At 48.2% G+C, this 21039-nt stretch overlaps 1 protein-coding gene across 5 annotated transcripts in view; it reads right to left on the bottom strand.

The window, feature by feature from the left end:
• FRAS1 (Fraser extracellular matrix complex subunit 1) overlaps window positions 1-21039 on the bottom strand; it is a 328015-nt gene that overhangs the window by 157189 nt on the left and 149787 nt on the right. For all 5 annotated transcript variants that reach the window (XM_030565123.1, XM_030565122.1, XM_030565124.1 and 2 more), the window contains exon 16: window positions 2496-2639. In XM_030565123.1, the coding sequence (XP_030420983.1) occupies window positions 2496-2639 (144 nt within the window). The remainder of the gene's footprint in view (window positions 1-2495; window positions 2640-21039) is intronic.

Below are 21039 nucleotides of genomic sequence, written 5' to 3' on the forward strand. Positions count from 1 at the left end.
TCCCATCTGGCTCCTTGCCCGGATAAATTCTTAGCAATGTCTACAATTTTCATTTTCCATCAGAAAAAGACTTGAGAGTTAACACCCCATCGAGATGAATGGAAGCTGGAAAGAACACAGCTCTCTTTCACATTCTCTGCATGCAGCAGACATTAGTTTGCATTCGGAGGGTTTTTTTTACAACACATAAGCATTACTAAGGATATCTGCAGAGGTGTAATTATAGAGATAACATATAAGCAGAACCAATTAAAAGTGATGGAGAGACACTCATACAGACATCCCATAAGCTTGTGATTTGGGCGTCTAGAATATCGACCACAATTTGGACACAGTCCCTGATGGTTCCTGTTCATAAAAACAGGAACCCGGTTGTTTATGGAAATTATTGCACAATCTCACTATCGATATGCTCTAGCAAAATAATGTCGAGAACCATCCTGAAGAGAATGCCCAAGAGAGAATTTTCTATCTGCAGAACAAGCTGGATTTAGATGCAAAAGAGGTACGGTGGAGCAAATATTCAATCTGCATGTGCTATGCAAGTTATGGCTAGGAAATGGTGGGAAGGCAGTCCATGTCCTCATGGATTTTGCTGAAGCAGATGGCACAAGCCTCTTTGGGCAATTCTGCGGCCTGTCGGAGTTGATGAAAATGTAATACAGCTGATACAAAAGCTCTACGTCTGCACAACGGCTTCGGTGTTTGCAGGGTATAAGTAAAGCAGTTGGGGTTTGACCTGAGGATAGGAGTCAGGCAAGGCTACATGCTATTCCAACCCTTTTCAAGGTTTATCTTGAAGAAATCATAAGAAGATCCACTGATGGAAACCTACAGGAAAGTGTACATGTTGACAAACAATTAGTTATCTGTGTTTCGCCAATCATATTGATATTGTCCTGATTGGATGGTCACAAGAAGAGGTGCAAAAATTTCTAGAAAGGGCAGCGAGGGAGGCAGAGAAATTAGATATAAAGAGATCATATGAAAAGACAATGGTGACATCTAAGTCTGTTGAAAAGGCGAAGATATTCCTACCCAAATCTGAGGAGGCACTGGAGTGTCCTGAGCACTCCAAAGAGCTGGGTAGATTGAATACAAGGAATGCTGAGCACTTAGACACCCCAGACATAGAACTGGATTCATGGTTGCTGCTCTTGCAACATTCAACCACATTTGGAGAAGCAAAGGTATTACCATGAAGTATAAAATGAAATGGCTGCAGTCTTTTGCCTATGTGTGTCTGAAATATGGACGCTAAGAAAACAGACACCGAAGAAGCTTTCGGCCTTCGAATTGAAATGCTACAGGTAACAGCTGCACATTAGTTATACCTCACACATGACTAACGAGGTAATCACTCAAATTTACAGCATAACTGGAGTGAAAGCTGATATCGTCCAGAGTATCAGACGAGAAAAATGAGAGTTTGGGGGATGTGGGTTGGATGAGCAGAGGAAGATTGCCAGAGCAAGGTTTGCAGCGATTGGTGTCAAATGCCAGGGGAAGGGGACACCCACAGTGACAGTGGTTTGACGATGTGGCTAGCTGGCTGGGAGGCAGTAGGGTACACTGCTTAAGGCTGTGTGAAGACTGTGAAAAGTGGCGGAAGATTGCTGGACAACGACTCCTGCATGTTGTGATCGTACTGTTCATTGTGATGTGACGCTACGGTGCTTTGCACTATGTAAATGATGATGAACTACATCGATGCAGAGCAAGACCCTAACATACATGAGTTTGCCACAGTTCATCTCACTTTGGCGAGTTACTGGGTTAGCTGAGGCAGCACGCCTACTTTCGGGATTTATACAGTGCAACAACGATCACATCATCACACCAGTGCCAATTTCCTTCAGGTAGATGGGACATCAGAAACTCTTATGAAGGACAGATTATCCCTCATCTGCCTACTAAAGGGTTTGTCTCACCTTCTCTGAAGCAGCTGGTAGTGATCACTGTCAGAGACAGGTTAGTGCACTAGATGGACCTTGGGTCTGATCCAGTCTGGAAACTCCTGCGTTTTTTCTCATTAGCTCATGACCAGCTCTACCAGTCTCTAAAAACTTACATTCGTTGCCCCCTTTCCTTCTCTTTCTCTCTGTCCTTCCAAAAGATTTCCCTGGGCCACAGGCATTGTTTAGCCACTGAGCTGTGGATTACTGGACAACTTCAAGAAATCTGCTGGTAAAAGTCATCTCTCTTTCCACTGTCAAGTGGATTTGTCAAGCCCGAAGGATCATCTCATTTTTGCTTTCATGCTGCTCAGTGAACAAAACAGCCTTAAACCTTTCAGCATCTGATAATTTTAAATGAGCCAGTAATCTTATAAACAAGTAGCAACATTTCTCACTAAATATTTATGGAATAGGTGTGTCTGGTCTCTCAGATATTTATCTACAATCCTGTTTGCTGGCTGGCTACACAAGATATTGATTCCCTTCTGTCATGCATGGGCAAAGTTCATGTCAAAGAAAAGAGAAACAGGGATTTACCATTGCAAATTCCATTCTTCATATAAAACCCGTGACCACAGCTGGCCACACAGAGCCCGGCATTTAAAACGTGAGACCCGTCCTTGCAGGCCAAGCAGTTGTTCTCAGCAGACCCCCAGCATGCAGAGCAGGACTCGTGACAAGCTGAAAGCAAAAAGATTTAACAAGTTAATGAACAACCACATTGCCACTGAGTTTTTAAAAATGAGTTTTGTAGCAATTTGCATATTTGCACTTTCACTCCTAAAATAACATAGGCTTTTTGTGCTTTTAAAAATCACTGGTTATTGAGTTTGGTATTTTCATCTGGGCTAGTCATGCTTTTGGGGGACTCCATTTACATCCCAATTTTGCATCTGCAAAATAGCTAAGTGCAAATTAGAATAGTGCCTGCAGCTACAGTCAGACACTTAGAGGAGCAACTTTGATTACTGTAAAATATATGTACTGGTATAGCATGGACCAGGATTTGCGTTTCATGGCACTAGGTGGAAACAATCTGCCCTGCATTACAGGTAAACAAAACCACCAGATCTTTGCAGGCAGACTCTTGCAAGGACCCACTGACACATCAATGGAACGACATGAGAGTGCAAAGGTCCATCTATTAGGATCTGATTGCAAAGGGAGTGTGTGTATGGGGAGGGGTCCTAAGCAAATTGTTCCTGCAAAAAAAAAAAAAAAAGCCACCCTTCTGAAAATGACTTTTACTCCCTCCAAAAAAAACTCTATATTGGGGGCTATGAGCTGCTGAACTCCACACCCCCCCACCCCCCGAATGATTCTGTCTGAAGAGGGAAGGAATTATGCCATGGAATCGTAGTTTGCTGGGAACTAGTAATTCATAGGGACAGGTTGAAACTGTCTCCTTGTGTCAGGTTCCCATTGAAGTGTACATTGTGCACTGTGAATCTTTTTCCTTATATGGCCAAAAGAAGAGAATGGAAATGCCCCAATTATAATGAGCAGGTTAATATCTTTATCTTCGGGCAAACTCTGCACCAAGGCCAGCATCCAGTAATTGTCTGGCTATTCCTGCAGTATATTACATACATACACCATTCAGGCAATGGCTATGTTCTCTCTTGAGCAGAAGAAGATACTAACTAGTACCTGCACAGCACTAGTGCAACCTTTCAACATACTAATTTTTTTGCAAAGAAATGAATGATTGTATGGGGCTAAATTCTGCTCTCCTACATAGCTGTGAGACCCAACTCACTTTGAGACTCTGAGTTTAATCGAGAGGAAAATCGAGCCCACCCTGGTTAGCCTTTCATGGTATTTGTGTGGCTGTTACATCATGTTAAATTGTGCTGCCAGTACTCACACAGCCTGTGCAAATTACAGCACTTTCAGAATTAGGTTTTTTTTCCTGATTACACCCATATATGTTCTAAAGATTTTCTCAACTTTATAGTTTCACAAGCCATGTCTATGCTTGTATTCCCGCCCTGTGGAAGGTGGGGTGAAACAGAATCCTAAAGGCGTATGTCCTGAACATGCAGACATTCATGAAACCCACCTCTCAGGAAAACACAACTGCATTTGCCATTTGTAAAGTAAGATGCAATCCTCCTGTGTGGTTGTACAGGAGGTTCTGCAGTGATGTTCACATCATCTCAGCAGCACTTGCATTCAGAAATTCAAATGGTATACGAAAGCCATTTCTAACACAGAAGGAGCTGCAATTATGGTACCCAGACTGTATAACACGCAAAAATCAGGAGGCAACAATAACAACTCACAAGGGAATAAATGATCCACGCCGGAGAGCTTAAATTTCATTATCTAATGCAGGGGTAGGCAACCTATGGCACATGTGCCAAAAGCAGCAAGCGAACTGATTTTCAGTGGCACTCACACTGCCCGGGCCCTGGCCACCAGTACAGGGGGCTCTGCATTTTAATTTAATTTTAAATGAAGCTTCTTAAACATTTTAAAAACTTTATTTACTTTACATACAACAATAGTTTAGTTATATATTATAAACTTATAGAAAAAACCTTCTAAAAACGTTAAAATGTATTACCAGCAAGGGAAATCTTAAATTAAAGTGAATAAATGAACACTCGGCACAGCACTTCTGAAAGGCTGCCAACCCTTGGTCTAATGCACATTTATTTAAAGTAGGGATAGAAGAGAAGAAAAAAAAAGCACAGACCCATCCTTCGCAGGGATCTGCCCCAGAATAGATGAGAATGGGCTCGTTTCCAGTAAAAGCAGAACACACCTAACTTTTGCAGAGCAAGTGAGGACAGAACGAAGGAGAGGATACTGCAACTAGAGAGCAAAGTAGATGGCTGCCACTGACTTTAAACACGTTCATTTCCACAGAAATAAGAGGTCACTTAACCCCCTACACTCCGTCGCTCTGTTCCAACTTTTTTTAATTCCTCTTTTATCTGCTGGAGTACACAGCATTCTTCCCTGTCGTTTTTGTTTTATTAACGAGTTGGAGCATATATATCACCATAGCAGCTGAACAGCTCCCGACCATTACGGGATTTTACCCTCACAACCTCCCCTCCCAACCTCATGAGGTAGGGCAGTGCTATTACCCCTACCTCATGTAGGGGTAATACATGAGGTATTACCCCCACGGCGGGCAGATGGGGAACTGAGGCCCAGAGAGACTAAGTGACTTTCCCGCGGTCACACAAGAATTGAACCTAACATTCCTGAGTCCAAGTCCAGTGCTTTGTTCACTAGACCCTCCTTCCTCCTCTATCATCCCTTCCTACGAGCTGTTGCTTTTCTTCCCACCCTTTTCTCTCTTCCCCTTCTGTTCCCTTGCAATTTGCTGCTCTCTTCCACATCTTCTCCTCTCCTGTTTCTTCTTGCCTCATTCCTCCTCCCTTTCTCTGTCCCGATTTCTCCAGAGCATTACGGGCAGTCTCAGTCACACATTTTAAGCCAGAAGAGATCAGAGCACAGGTCATAACATTTCACCAGTAATTCCCATGGAGAGGGCAATTATTCCATTTCACATGTGAACATTATCAAGCCCATAAACTTGTGATCAAATTAGAGCAGACATCCAGGCTCAATTTAAACATTGCAAATGATGATAAATTTACCACTTCCCTTGGCAACATTAACCAGTGGTTAATTTCCCTCACTGACAGAAAGTTGTATCTGATTTCCAATTTCAATTTTTCTAGCTTCAAGTTCCAGCCATTGGATTTTGTTATGCTACATTCAAGAGCCCCCTAAAATCAGATATGTTCTTCCTTTGTAGGTTCTTACAGATTGTTATTGAGTCCCCTCTCAACTTTCTCTTCAATATGGTATATGGATGGAGCTCAGACTTTAAGGTCAGAAGGGACCATTATGATCATCTAGTCCGACCTCCTGCACAACGCAGGCCACAGAATCTCACCCACCCACTCCTGTAACAAAACCCTAACCTATGTCTGAGTTATAGAAGTCCTCAAATTGTGGTTTGAAGACCTCAGAGAAGAGAAGGCTGCAGTAGCCATGGCAGGATAGAAGATCCTAAAGGAGGTTTTCCAAACCTTGAATCCTTCGTGTAATACTTCTCTGAACACCCTCCAATTTCCAAAATACGCTCCCCATCCTGTAAGCATGGCCTACGTTCTCTGTTCCTTAATATATGTCCCTGCATTTGCCTGCCTTAAAGCATATGTTGTTGTTCTGAGCCCAGATCAGTCAGGACAATTAAGATTGCTCTGAATCAGTGACTATTTTTCACCATCATTTACAGTTGTCATAAACATACATAAACATAAACATACAGCTACGGGTAGCATAAAATCCCTTCTTTACCTGTAAAGGGTTAAGAAGCTCAAGTAACCTGGTTGGCACCTGACCAAAAGAACCAATGAGGGGAGAAGATACTTTCAAATCTGTGGGGGAATGTTTTTGTTTTGTGTTCTTTTGTTGTTCTCTCTGGATCAGCAAGGAATCAGGGCAGGGAAAATACATCTCTCAAAGCCATACCTGAACTAAAGGTCTCTCAGATTACAAATTGTAAGTAATAGGAAGGAAATGTGTTAGGTTATCTTTTGTTTTAGTTTGTGAATTTTTCCTGTGCTAACAGGGAGGTTTATCCCTGTTTTTGTAACTTTAAAGTTTTGTCTAGAGGGCAAATCCTCTGTGTTTTTAAACTATGTTACCCTGTAAAGTTATCTTCCATCCTGATTTTACAGAGGTGATTCTTTTATCTTTTTTTAAATAAACTTCTTTTAAGAATCTGATTATTTTCAGTGTCCTAAAGACCCAGGGGGGTTGATCTGTGCTTACTTTGTAACCAATTGGTTAGGATATTATTTTCTAGTCTCCCCAGGAAAGGGGGTGTAGGGGCTTGAAGGGAAATTTTGGGGGAAGTAGGGCTCCAAGTGGCTCTCCCTGAATGTTTGTTGAAATCACTTGGCGATGGCAGCAGTACTCATCCAAGGACAAGGAAGGATTTGTGCCTTGGGGAAGTTTTTAACCTAAGCTGGAGAAATAAGCTTAGGGGGTCTTTTATATGGGTCCCCACATCTGTACCCCAGAGTTCAGAGTAGGAAGGGAACCCTGACACCTGCACCAACCCCTATCCACAAAGCGAAACTCACTACAGTCATTGGCAGTTTCACTTTGAACCCAGGCAATAAGAGGAAAGTATTGGAACAGGATGGGCATGTTTTAGACAAAAGACGGTTACTCACCTTTGTAACTGTTGTTCTTCGAGATGTGTTGCTCACATCCATTCCAGTTAGGTGTGCGCGCCGCGCGTGCACGTTCGTCGGAAACTTTTTACCCTAGCAACTCCAGTGGGCCGGCAGGTCGCCCCCTGGAGTGGCGCCGCCATGGCGCCCAATATATATCCCTGCCGGCCCGCCCGCTCCTCAGTTCCTTCTTGCCGGCTACTCCGACAGTGGGGAAGGAGGGCGGGTGTGGAATGGATGTGAGCAACACATCTCGAAGAACAACAGTTACAAAGGCGAGTAACCGTCTTTTCTTCTTCGAGTGATTGCTCACATCCATTCCAGTTAGGTGACTCCCAAGCCATACCTAGGCGGTGGGGTCGGAGTGAGAAGTCGCGGCACGGAGCACTGCCGTTCCGAAGGCCGCATCCTCTCTCGACTGCTGTACCAGGGCGTAGTGGGAAGCAAAGGTGTGGACCGATGACCAGGTCGCTGCCCGACAGATTTCCTGGATGGGCACACGGGCGAGGAAAGCTAGCGACGACGCCTGCGCCCTGGTAGAATGCGCAGTCACACGGCCCGTAGGGACATGGGCCAAGTCATAACAGGTCCTGATGCAGGACGTAACCCACGAGGATAACCTCTGGGAGGAGATAGGAAGCCCTTTCATACGGTCCGCTACCGCCACGAAAAGCTGGGGGGATTTGCGGAAGGGTTTGGTCCTCTCTATGTAGAACGCGAGAGCTCTACGGACATCCAGCGAGTGGAGCTGCTGCTCCCTGCCTGAGGAGTGAGGTTTTGGGAAAAAAACCGGGAGGAAAATCTCTTGGTTGACGTGGAAGGCTGAGACCACCTTGGGTAGAAAGGCAGGGTGTGGTCTAAGCTGTACCTTGTCTTTGTGGAAGACCGTATATGGGGGGTCTACCACAAGGGCTCGGAGTTCCGACACCCGTCTAGCCGAGGTGATGGCTACTAGAAAGGCAGCCTTCCAAGAGAGGTAAAGCAGGGAGCAAGTAGCTAACGGCTCAAAGGGGGGCCCCATGAGCCGGGACAACACCAGGTTAAGATCCCAGGTTGGAGCAGGGGGATGGACGTTAGGGAATAACCGTTCCAGCCCTTTAAGAAATCTCGACACCGTCGGGTGAGAAAAAACGGAGCGACCGTCCGCACCCGGGTGAAAGGTGGAGATAGCTGCCAGATGGACTCGTAACGACGATAAGGCCAGACCTTGCCCTTTGAGGGACCAAACATAGTCTAAGATTTCGGATACCGAAACTTCCATAGGGCGGAGATTTCTCTCTACGCACCAACAGGAGAAGCGTTTCCATTTTGCCGAATATGTGGCTCTTGTGGACGGTTTCCTGCTGCCCAAGAGCACCTCTCTCACAGGCGTGGAGCAGCGCAGCTCGGAACCAGTTAGCCACACAGGAGCCACGCCGCTAGGTGCAGCGACTGCAGGTCTGGGTGACAGAGAGACCCGTGGTCCTGGGTAATCAGGTCCGGATGAAGGGGCAGGGGAACTGGGTCGGCTACGGCCAAGTCTAGCAGCATGGTGTACCAGTGCTGTCTGGGCCATGCCGGGGCCACCATGATCACACGAGCCCTGTCTCTGCGCACCTTCAGGAGGACCTTGTGAACCAGAGGGAACGGAGGAAACGCATAGTACAGGTGGGTCGACCACTGGATGAGGAAGGCATCCGCTATCGACCCCGGCTCCCTGCCCTGAAAGGAGCAGAACGCTTGGCACTTCCTGTTCCCCTTGGACGCAAAGAGGTCCACCCGGGGATAACCCCACCTCCGGAAAATGGAGAGAGCGACGTCCGGGCGAAGGGACCACTCGTGTGACAGGAAGGATCTGCTCAATCGATCCGCCAGCGTGTTCCGCACTCCGGGAAGGAAGGAAGCCCTGAGGTGAATGGAGTGGGCTACGCAAAAGTCCCAGAGTCGTATCGCCTCGAGGCACAGGGAGGAGGACCTGGTGCCGCCCTGCTTGTTGATATAATACATGGTCGTCGTGTTGTCCGTGAACACGGCTACACAACGACCCTGAAGCTGATGACAAAACGTTTGGCAAGCAAGGCGGACCGCTCTCAACTCCCTCATGTTGATGTGTAGCCCCACCTCCTCCTGGGACCATAGGCCCTGCGTCCGCAGGGTCCCTAGGTGGGCCCCCCAGCCTAGATCTGAGGCATCCGTTGTCAGGGATACCGAGGGCTGAGACGGGTGAAAGGGAAGACCCGCACACAATACGGACTGGTCCAACCACCAGCCGAGGGAATCTAAGACCTTCTGGGGGACTGTGATTAACATGTCTAGCGGTTGCCTTGGCCTGTAATGACTGATAAGCCACAGCTGGAGAGGCCTCATGCGGAGCCGAGCGTAGTCGGTCACAAAAGTGCACGCCGCCATGTGGCCTAACAGGGTTAGACATGTCCTCACTGACGTCAACGGGGCTGACCGCAAGCGTTGAACGATCGCCGCCATGGTCTGGAACCGCTGCCGAGGCAGCGAGGCCCTGCCCACAGTGGCGTCCAGGACGGCCCCGATAAATTCCACCTTCTGAGTGGGCCTCAGGGTGGACTTGTCTGTGTTTATCAAGAGGCCTAGACTCGCAAACATGCCGGTGATCACGCTGACATGGCTGTACACCTGCTGTTCCGACGTGCCCCGAATCAACCAGTCGTCCAGATAAGGGAACACGTGGACACGGTTGCGCCGAAGATGCGCCACGACAACTGCCATGCATTTTGTAAACACCCTCGGGGCCGTGGACAGGCCAAACGGGAGGACCGCAAATTGATAATGACGAGCCCCCACAACGAAGCGGAGGAAGCGTCTGTGGCGTGGCCAAATGGCAACGTGGAAATACGCGTCCTGCATGTCGAGGGCGGCGTACCAGTCTCCCGGATCCAGGGATGGAATGATGGTCCCCAGGGATACCATGCGGAACTTCAACTTCACGAGGTATTTGTTGAGCTCTCGCAGGTCGAGGATAGGCCTGAGGCCCCCCTTGGCCTTGGGGATCAGAAAATAGCGGGAATAAAACCCCTTGCCTTTCTCGTTTTCAGGAACCGCCTCTATAGCTCCTTTGCTGAGGAGCGTCCGCACCTCCTGCCGAAGGAATTGCTCGTGAGAGGGGTCCCTGAAGAGGGACGAGGAAGGAGGGCGGGAAGGAGGAAACGAAACAAACTGCAGGCGGTACCCCGTCTGCACCACGCTTAAGACCCAGCGGTCCGATGTTATTTGGGACCACGCCGGGAGGAAAAACGAAAGGCGGTTGGAAAACGGGGGGGAAGGATCCATAGGGGAAACTGTTACTGCGCCCTCGAGCGCACCTTCAAAATGAAGGCTTAGGACCAGGCGGGGGTTTTGAGGAGCCTTGGTTCTGCCCCCCTTGGTTCCCCGACTGCCTGCGCCTCCCGTTCCTGCCGCGGCGCCTGTAAAGGTCCTGCCGCTGGCGGAACTGGGAAAACGGCCGACGGTGCTGCTGTTGTTGCGGCCTAAAGGGTCTACGCTGTGTCACGGGGGTGTGCATCCCGAGGGACCGCGCAATGACCCGGTTGTCCTTTAAACTCTTAAGTCTGGGGTCTGTCTTATCGGAAAACAGGCCCTGGCCTTCGAAAGGAAGGTCCTGTATCGTGTGCTGGAGCTCTGGCGGAAGGCCGGAAACCTGCAGCCAGGAGATGCGACGCATCGTAACTCCTGACGCGAGGGTACGGGCAGCCGAGTCCGCAGCGTCCAAGGAGGCTTGTAAGGCCGTGCGCGCGACCTTCTTGCCTTCGTCCAGGATGGCCGTAAACTCTTGGCGAGCATCCTGTGGCAGCAGCTCCTTAAATTTGTCCACTGCCACCCAGGAGTTAAAGGCGTATCTGCTCAGCAGGGCCTGCTGGTTAGAGACCCTGAGCTGCAGCGCCCCAGCCGAATACACCTTACGGCCAAGGAGGTCCATCCGCCTGGCTTCTCTGGATTTGGGGGCCGGAGCCTCCTGGCCGTGACGCTCCCTATCGTTCACCGATTGCACTACCAGTGAACCGGGAGTCGGGTGAACATGTAAATATTCGTACCCCTTAGAAGGGGCCATGTACTTCCTCTCGACTCCTTTTGCTGTCGGAGGGATGGAGGCCGGGGACTGCCAGATAGTATTGGCATTGGCCTGGATGGTCCGTATGAACGGCAGGGCGACCCTGGTGGGAGCATCGGAAGAGAGGATGGTGACAATTGGGTCCTCTATCTCCGAGACCTCCTCTGCTTGCAGACTCAGGTTTTGAGCCAATCGCCTGAGGAGGTCCTGGTGCGCCCTGAGATCCAGCGGGGGGGGACTGTTGGAGGAGGTACCCGCCACCGCCTCATCCGGGGAGGAGGATGATGAGACCCCAGGCACAATAGTGTCCAACTGAGGGTCTTCCTCAGCCCTCGCCTCTGTCTCCGGAGCCACAGCGGAGTCCTGCTGTTTGGACCCTTCGTCCCCTTCCGGGGAGGGAGGGGGGCAAGACAAAGAGGCTTCAGGGGCCCTACGCTCCGCAGTCGCCGGCCTAGCAGGGAGCTGCTGGGGGCCCTGGGCCTGATGGTACGCCCAGGGTGTCCAGAATCCCCACTGTTGTGGGCCTTGGTCCTGCAGCGGCGGATCAGCAAACAGCGCCGCCTGCCGGTCGGTGCCCAGCGCATAGCCGCTGTCCGTCTGGGAGGATACGGACGGCTGCCTCGAGGGCCACGGCGGGGCCGACCCTGGATGGTACGGGTCTGCGCGGGCCGGCACGGAGGATCGTCTCGGTGCCGGGGACCGGTGCCGGGAGTCATATCGGTGCCGGGATCGGGACCGGGACCGGGATCTGTCACGGTGCCGGGCGCCGCTTCGGTACCGGGCGCCGCTTCGGTGCCGGGACCTACTACCAGCTCGGTGCCGGGAGATCGACCGGGACCGGGACCTGCCACCAGCTCGGTGCCGGGAGGTCGACCGGGACCTGCCACCAGCTCGGTGCCGGGAGGTCGAGCGAGACCGGGACCGGGACCGGGACCTGCCACCAGCTCGGTGCCGGGAGGTCGACCGGTGCGGTGAGTAGCGTCGGGACCTGCTCCTGGAGTCGCGGTGCCGGTGACGCCGACTGGAGCCTGACCGCGACCGTCTCGATGCCGACCGTTGCCGCGAGTGCGACCGGTATCGCTGAGGGGAGCGGTGCCGGGACTGCGAGCGGCGTCGGGATCTGGAGCGCCCAAGACGTCGGGACCTGGATGGCGAACGACTGTCTCTGGGCGGCGCCGACAGCATGGGCTTGCCTCTGGACACAACCCGCACCGGAGGTACCGGGGGTGGCAGCCGAGTGGGCTCAGTCAGGGCAATAAGGTCCCGAGCCGAGGCGAAGGTCTCCGGAGTGGATGGGACCACTATCTCAACCCCAGATCTCATGGGGGAGCTCGGCGGCACCGGACTCAACGGACCCGCCGGGCCCGGAGTCAACGGTGCTGACGGTGCCGGCGGTGCCGCGGCCGATGTTGAGGCCGGGCGCTCAAGCCGGGTCTGCCTGGCCGGAGTATTAGACTTCGACGGCCTAGGCTCTGATTCCGGTGCCGGAGAAGGTCGGTGCCGGGGAGTCTTCTCGGTGCCGGAGCGATCCGGTGCCGGTGCCGAAACCACGGTCTGCGAAGTCGACGGGTCAAGTGCCGCCTCCATTAGGAGAGTTCGGAGCCTCTGATCCCTCTCCTTTTTTGTCCTCGGCTTAAAAGCCTTACAGATGCGGCACTTGTCAGATCTGTGCGATTCCCCGAGGCACTTCAGGCACGCTTCGTGGGGATCGCTGGTAGGCATGGGCTTCTTGCAGGCCGCACACTGCTTGAAGCCTGGCGAAACAGGCATGAGCCTGGCGCCCGGTGCCGGGAAGGGCTAAGCCCCCGGCAAGGAACTACTTAACAGCTATTTACTAAACTATCTACTTAACAATACTAATTAACAACTATATAGAACTAGAGATAAGCGATAAACAAGCGATAGAAACTAGGAGAGCTAGGGACGTGGAGGACAGCTATGCCGCGCTCCACAGTTCCAACGACCGACACGGCGGTAAGAAGGAACTGAGGAGCGGGCGGGCCGGCAGGGATATATATTGGGCGCCATGGCGGCGCCACTCCAGGGGGCGACCTGCCGGCCCACTGGAGTTGCTAGGGTAAAAAGTTTCCGACGAACGTGCACGCGCGGCGCGCACACCTAACTGGAATGGATGTGAGCAATCACTCGAAGAAGAACCTGAGGTTAGGGCAAGCAGGATGCAGCACACTTCATTGGAAACCAGGCAGATCTCTGCTCAGGCCAGAGATGGATGCAAACCAGCACTATTCGAAGGTCAGATCCATTTGGTTAAGTATTCCCCCTTCTCCATCTTGCTCGATCCCCTGCCTTTGGCAATGATCCTGCAAAGCCAGTGCAGGATCTCAGCAGCTCTGGAAGCCTTTACTAAGGCAGATGTTGTCTTCACATTTTATCTTTCTCGGGGGTGCAATGACTTCTGAGTTATCTCTGATCTAGCGAAGCCTGAGAGAGAGACCTGACAATAACAAACAGCTCAGCAGAGGCTGTCAGACCTACAGAGAAGATGCAATGAATTTGCAGGATAGCGCCACGGGCATGGAACCTTTTGGGGTCAAGGCCATTGGAAGTCAGGGAAGGAAAGAGAAGTTCTGCAGACTCTCAATACAAGCCAGAGAGCTGATCTTGGAGGAGGGACAAAGGAAGGATCAGGGACCAATAGCTTGAAGAGTCTGAGGGGGAAGAGGAGGATGAGGATGACAAAGGGCAGACTGGTGGGGGCTGAAAGAAGGGAGGGAAAGAAAAAGAACTGAAACTACAGATCCAATAAGCTAGCGAACACTCACGGGCTTCTCTGAATCAAACCTCTGAGGCTCTCAATTCATTTCAGCCAGGTTAGCACTGGCAGCGAAGCTAATTGTTCAGATAGGGTTAATGAGTAACTTTCTCAGGTGGCTCCACTGAACAAAGTATTTACCAGGAAAGACAGTGATTAGCTTGGCCTCCTTTAAATGCACTGCTACAGCCATCAGGTCTACCATGCATGCTGGTGCTGGACTCAGGCTCTGCTAACATGGCTGACAGCAAAACCCATCCACTTCCATATTCAAAGAAGCAGCACCTGCATAGGGTATCAGCTGCAGGTCTCCCAATGAATATCAAATATGGCCCAATTTGTGCTCATATATAAACTTTCAGCTCTCATGCCCACAGTGATAGGCATGAGGCAATTTCTCTATGCCTACATGCCCTGAGAGGTGCTGTTTTAAAAATGCAACAGCTGTTGATATCCCCATGATATCTTTGTCCTGTTTGTCTACATTAACTTAAACACTAAAGGAAAGTGCATCAATAGAAACTATGTGGTTGCTGGAAAGCAATCTTAGACCACCTGGCTTTGCTCAGCTCAGCTCTTTCTAGAGGTAACTGATTGGTGGTGTTGCTTGTAAGGCAGGCTGGAATGCAGAGCATGCATGGGGCCAAGGGAGAGAGGACATGTGTCCTGGAACCAAATAGAAAGAAGTGAGGTGTCACATCACGCCCATATTCTTCATAGAAATATGCTTATGATAGGAATAGGGCATAACTAAGATGTATTGGGTGCAAAATGGGTCTTGTGAGATATCAGCCGAAAGGTTTTGATTTACCAAATATGATTAGCCTATTTTTATGCATGTATCATTGCTGTATCTGAAGTTAGGAATATAAACTCTGTATCAATTGCAAAAGCATTTGCATCTGGGAAATGCCTACCAGACAGTAAACAATCAGCCTGAATGGGCCACTAGGAAGAACAATAAGACTTTGAAGATACTAATCTCCCACCTTCCTGAGACACTTCCTGAGTTGCTGCTTTGACATTACATGGTCAAGTAATTGTGTCACCTGGTACTAGGCCCCCATCTTGGGCTTTCAGTGTTTTTCCATTAAGAGAGGTCAGACTGGGAAACAAAAGATTCCCACCATATGTAAATTCTATTAAAGCCTGGAGAGTGAGTTAATCAGGGTCTCTGGTTCTTCACAGAATCCCCGCCCAGGATGACTGCTGGAAGACTGATCTAGGGAGAAGGACTGGGACCCATGCTGAGAAAGGTCAACCTGTGAAAGGAATAGCTGGAGATTTAAGCTGCAAGCAGCACAGTTTATCTTCAAGAAACTCTGCAACCTGCATAAAACAACAATTAGGGTCAGAAATTACTATTTGCAGCTAATTTCTGTAATGTATTAAGCCTAGCTTGCATGTCTTGTTTTATTTGCTCAGTAACCTGCTTTGATCTGTTTTCTATCCCTTATAATCACTTAAAATCTGTCTTTTGTCATTAATAAATTTGTCTTTGTTTTCTATAAAGCGGTTTGTACAATTCATATCTGGGGAACGAGGTGGAAAGGCTGTGCATATCTCCCTCCAGATTGAGGTAGGGGATGATCTGTATGAGCTTGCGCACTATAGATCTCTCTATACAGTGCAAGACAATATTATTTTGGGTTTATGGGAGTGCTGGGTAAATCCCCAAGCTGAATCTTCCCACACACAGCTGATTTCAGTCTGTGTCTGCAGCAGGGTGTGGCCTTACTTGCATGTATGCTAGAGAAGGCTTGAGGGCCTGGCACAGCAAGGACAGGATGAGGAAGCTCAGGCTGGTGGAACAGGCAGGCTCAGTGGGACCCCAGTATATCAGGTGGCATCCTGAACGGGGGCGGTCCAACCCATCACATGAGGACCCTACAGGGTTGGGCCAGAAACCAAAGGGGCTTTCTGTATTCTAAATGGCCTATTCTTCTGCTTAGTTTAAACATTTTGTTTTGCAGAGAGCTGGTTCCATCTAGAAAGCAAATTCTGTTCCATTTTTTCATTGATAGTATAGGATCCCTTATCCTTTAACTTGTCTTCCACAGCATATATCTTTGTTCTCTAAAGAGACCCAGCAAATGTCGAGTGCACAGATTCTCTCTGAGTGCCTACCAAATCACCCTCCAGCTGCTATAACACCCATCTTCTCACCCCACCCTGCAAAAAATTATGGGACGAAAGAAGGCTGGGGGTGGGGAAAGAGGGTAGGAAAGATTTTGTTTGGGGGTAAGAAGTGGAAGGTTGTAGACATTGCTGATTTTGAAAGCAGGGATTATGCAAACAAAGCCATTTTCAGTGACTCCAAATGTCAGGATATAGACCTGCTAATTTGGCTTTTTGTCCTTTATCGTCACAAGTGGTGACACAATTGTATCATTATGAAGGCACACGGTGTGCCTGGCCCTGCAGGGAGAGGGTGTAAGGACCCCATAGATATGTCTACACAGCAAAGAGAAACCTGTGGCTGGCCTGTACCTGCTGACTCGGGCTCGCAGGGCTCAAGCTGCAGGGCTGTTTCATTGCTGTGTAGACTCCTGGCTTTGGCTGGAGCCCAGGTTCTGGGACCCTCCCAACCTGGCACTCCCAAAGGCATCATCTTCCTCCTGATGCTCTCATTGAGCCAATGAGCTTTCAGCATCACCGTAAATCAGCCAGGGTCTTTTGAACCACTTTAGGAGTGCTTGCCTCATCCCATGATAGCACTTACTGCTTCTACGCACCTATTTTCATCAGCCCAAGTGACAGCGAGCCATAAGCTCGGCATGCAGGTAATTGTGTCTGCTAACTTGCAAGCACACAAACGTAGGGTGGGTTAAAAACTCAGCTGAAAGTTTGGCCCTAGACGTTAATTTTCCTTAGAACTGAATCTACCCTCAGGGCCAGCTCCAGGTTTTCTGCCGCCCCAAGCAGCAAAAAAAACAACAAAAAATAGGCGGCAGTGCGATCACGCCGCTCCACTCTTCGGCGGCAATTCAGCAGCGGGTCCTTCGCTCCTAGAGGGACTGAGTGACCTGCCATCGAATCACCAATGAAGACCCGGATGTGCCGACCCAACAGCGGCCAGAGGGCTGCCCCTTGGTATTGGCTGCCCCAAGCACCTGCCTCTTTAGCTGGTGCCTGGAGCCAGCCCTGGCTATTCTACACTATACACGTGGACATAGATTTGGACGTAACCAAGGCCAAATCCCAACTGACAATACTACATCAGCCCTGTTCTTAAGCAGCCCGCAAACCCAACAAGTTGTCCTAAGAAACCCACAACCCCCATCACAGAAAGATTTGCTGATAACATCACTGTGAGGTGCAGCAGAGAAATATGCTTTCTCCATTTTACAGAGGGGAAACTGAGACGTAAATGACCCAACTTTTCAAAGTCCCCAGTGAGCTCAGGGACCTCCATTTTTGGGTGTCCAACTGGAGATACGTTAAAGGAGCCTGATTTTTAGGAAGTGCTAAGCACCCACACTCAGAAAATCAGGCTCCTTTCAGGTATCTTCAGCTTGATACCCAAAAATCAAGGCACTCAAAACCACTAGACGCTGTAGGCTCATGAGACTCGCTCACAGTCATACAGCAAACCTGTGACAAGAGTTGATCATGAAACTCAGATCTCCTGACTTCCAAACCCTTGCTTATGCCACTGAACTAAACTTCCTTCTACAACATAGCAATGGCCATACCTAGGACACCATCAATGATCACTGATTGGCTTATAACATTACAGGTGTCAATAATTTGCTTATTATATATAAATGAGCTCATTGGGGTAACAGAGGACAACACGGGTGGTGAAAATCTTTTCCCTGTTGATTTTTCAGGACTATATTATAAACTTCAAGGAGCCTTCCCACAGTCTAGTATTCTCAGTTTTGTTTCTCTATATTCCAAGAGGGAAAAGGGGGGCCCCTCCCGCATGTTCACTTAATTCTTCATGGATGGATGGGTCTTTTGCAAATTTTGGTTTCACTTCACTGCTAAATTAGGAACATTCCAATGCTGCCAAGTTAAAGGGTTTGATTCACCTCTCTGTTACTCTAGGTTTAGGAGTCCCAGCAGTATAAAACTGGTGTAGAACAGAGCTGAGCCATGCTCCATGATTTTAAGAGAAAAGAACTCTTACAAAGCACTGGCTTCCTTGAGGAAAAGAAATCCATGCTTTTATAAAAGCATCTACGCTCTGCTGCATTCAAGATTAGTATGAGTCTGCCTGGAACCCACTAGTAAATGTGGCATAACTGACATGTTTCACTGAAGCTCCTAGACTAAAGCCTAGTGCTTCCTGCACTTAGCCATTTAACACCCTTTCAGTTGGTCACAATTCAGAGTAAAAATTCATTTAAAGTTTCTCAAAAGATGTCTCAGAAATCTCATCGGCATCACTGCAGGTGTGAAGATCACAAACCGTTTTGTGACTGCAAGAGATTAACGCTAAAGGCGTCATAAAAGAAATACATGGAATTATTTGAGAAATAGTTGCCTGACTTCTGAAAGATACAAGATGTTTTCAACAATTCTGCACTGTAGATCTAAATGACTCGTAAACTGAACAGTTCATTGCAAGGTAGTACTAGCTACCTGTAGTAATTCTATTTAGCAATACTGAGATCTCTGTTCTCAAGAGATAAGCTTCTATACGTAAGATAGTCTAAAGACCCATTAATAAAGAATCTAGAGAGTCATTAATAAAAATCCAAGCACTTTGGTATGATGTAGGTTTTGTCTGTTACAATCAGGTTACATATTTCAATATTCTCATTTGGATAGATCAAAGCAGCAACGCCTGAGTTCTGTCTAGACTTTTCAGGGAGCATTAATCCTGAAAATGTGCATAATTAAGTTGCAGGGAAAAGAAAGAATGGGGGCACTGAAGACTGCATGTCCTTCATCGGTCTTGCTTTTCAGGGCAGAGGTCATTCTTCTTTTACTCTCTTGACTTTTCTTCTCTCAGCCTTTTTCTTATTCATTTCTGTCTCATCTCAGCACAGCAGACTCCATGTGTCATTCTGCTCTACCTCTGTCTCTCACTGATCCCGTGAATATTAATCATGCAGTTAGTTATCTGAATAAGCCTCCTTATTGATTTTCAATTTCCCTTGTTCCTTAATGGCTTTTCTCTTTTACAGAAAAACAAACCTCATTATTAGAGCAGGGGAAAAAAAACCCACCCCATCAAACCAATTCAGTCAAATGTTCTTTTTAGTTTTAGATTAGATCTTCTTCAAAAAAAAGTGATGAAGCAAGACTGAATCTTTGTGGCTTGTTCATATACTGCAGAGAGCAGTCCTGCAAAGGCAGGAGAATGGACTAGGTAATCTGTTCTCACAGATCTTTTCCCTTTTTTGGGTGAGATCCTCTGCACCAATTTACATCAATTGAGGATCTGATCAATCCTATATATGATTCTATTGACAAACTTACCGCAGGCGTTAATAAAACATACTGCTTGCTGAACAGCTAAAGCAGAGTTTGGACAACCTGACTGCATGCATATAAAAACAAAGAAGATACAAAGAAAGGTTTGATGGAAATTAATTATGGACTGGGTCTGAAATTTGAGGCTTTCTCTGCCAGTTTTATTTTATGCAGAAAATGCAGCCAGGCAGAACTAAAGCAAATTGGTTTAATTCCCCGGAGGAAACATGAACAAAATTTTCCCAGCAACTTTCCACTCCAGGCATGCATGGGTACGAACACGGTTGAAATGCAAAGCCAGTTCACTACAACTAGTAATAAATTGAAATATTAGCCTTTTCCAGCTGCCTTTACAGTGCGTGGCCATTGCCAATTAAAACACCAAGAGCAGGCAGAAAGGGAATGGTTAAAATAAAACAAACTCAAAGATTACTCAGTACTTGGATTACAAATTCTTTTAGGCTGGGACTGCCTTTTCATTATGTGTATGTACAGCAACTAGGGCAATGGGGCCCAGATCTTTAATTGAGGTATCTAGATTTGATCCAATTCTATTACTCAAAGATAAGGGCATTCAGATAGGAGCATTCAAAACCTAAAATCTATCGTAAACCCTTTGGGCCAGACAGTTACAAAAAAGCAATGGTCAAGGATCCAACTCCTGCTTTGGAGCTCAAGTCAGCAAAAGCACTTAAGCGTGTGCTGTACTTTAAAGCAAACAGGTATTTCCACAGAAGTCATTAGGACTGCTCACGTGCTTGAAGTCCACGTGTTCAGGTGCTTGGCTGAACAGGTCTCAGAAAGAATTACAACCCCTCTAAGAAGGCCACTATCATAAGGAAAAGTGCTGACTTTAGAGATCTGTCAGGATGAAAGAGGATGAATCACAGTTTGGACAAAGAAAGAATATGTCAAAGGAATCAAACAAAAAGCCCCACCTTCCCTATCCTAATCCCAACCTTTAGAGACGTACAGAGCCACACTCATTGAGATACACTTTCCCCTGTTTTGTGGAATTCGTGATTAAGAGAGTAAGACTCCCTAAGTATTCCTGCTGCGAACAGCTACCACAAGAGCTGTTCTGGGAAGGAGAAGTGTGAAGAGCAAGAAAATATCACCAAAGAGGAAAGGACTTTTGTGTGTGTGTGACTCTGGCTACCTGCCATATCTCATGTTGCTCTCTAATTCGCTCTAATAAACACCTCCACTGTAGCCTCCTGGGGAGAGCTGATTTCATTAGCTGCAGTTTAGCCTTTGCTGAAAACAAAGTATACACCGAAGAATTAAATTCCAGTAAATGGCTATGGATTTTAGGTCAATGGTAAAATACAGCAGTTCGCTCGCCCTCCAGGAGTAAGAGACAATAACATTTCCCTGGGAGAGACTTCAGAAGCGAAATAGGACTGATTCAGTCAGTGTTGAGAAGTAGGGGTTTGAGAAACAGATGGTTAAAGAGTGCATTTTTCTCCCATTTGCCATCATCCTAACCTTACGTGATTCTCTTATTTTGTGGCGTTACAGCACTGAAAACTTTTGTCCTCATGTTAGCAATGGATCTCTAAATACAGACTATGGACTGTAGCTTAGACATGTGGCTGTTTTACCAGGCAG

Source organism: Gopherus evgoodei, chromosome 5 (genome assembly GCF_007399415.2).
Source record: "Gopherus evgoodei ecotype Sinaloan lineage chromosome 5, rGopEvg1_v1.p, whole genome shotgun sequence".
Classification (NCBI taxonomy): domain Eukaryota; kingdom Metazoa; phylum Chordata; order Testudines; family Testudinidae; genus Gopherus; species Gopherus evgoodei.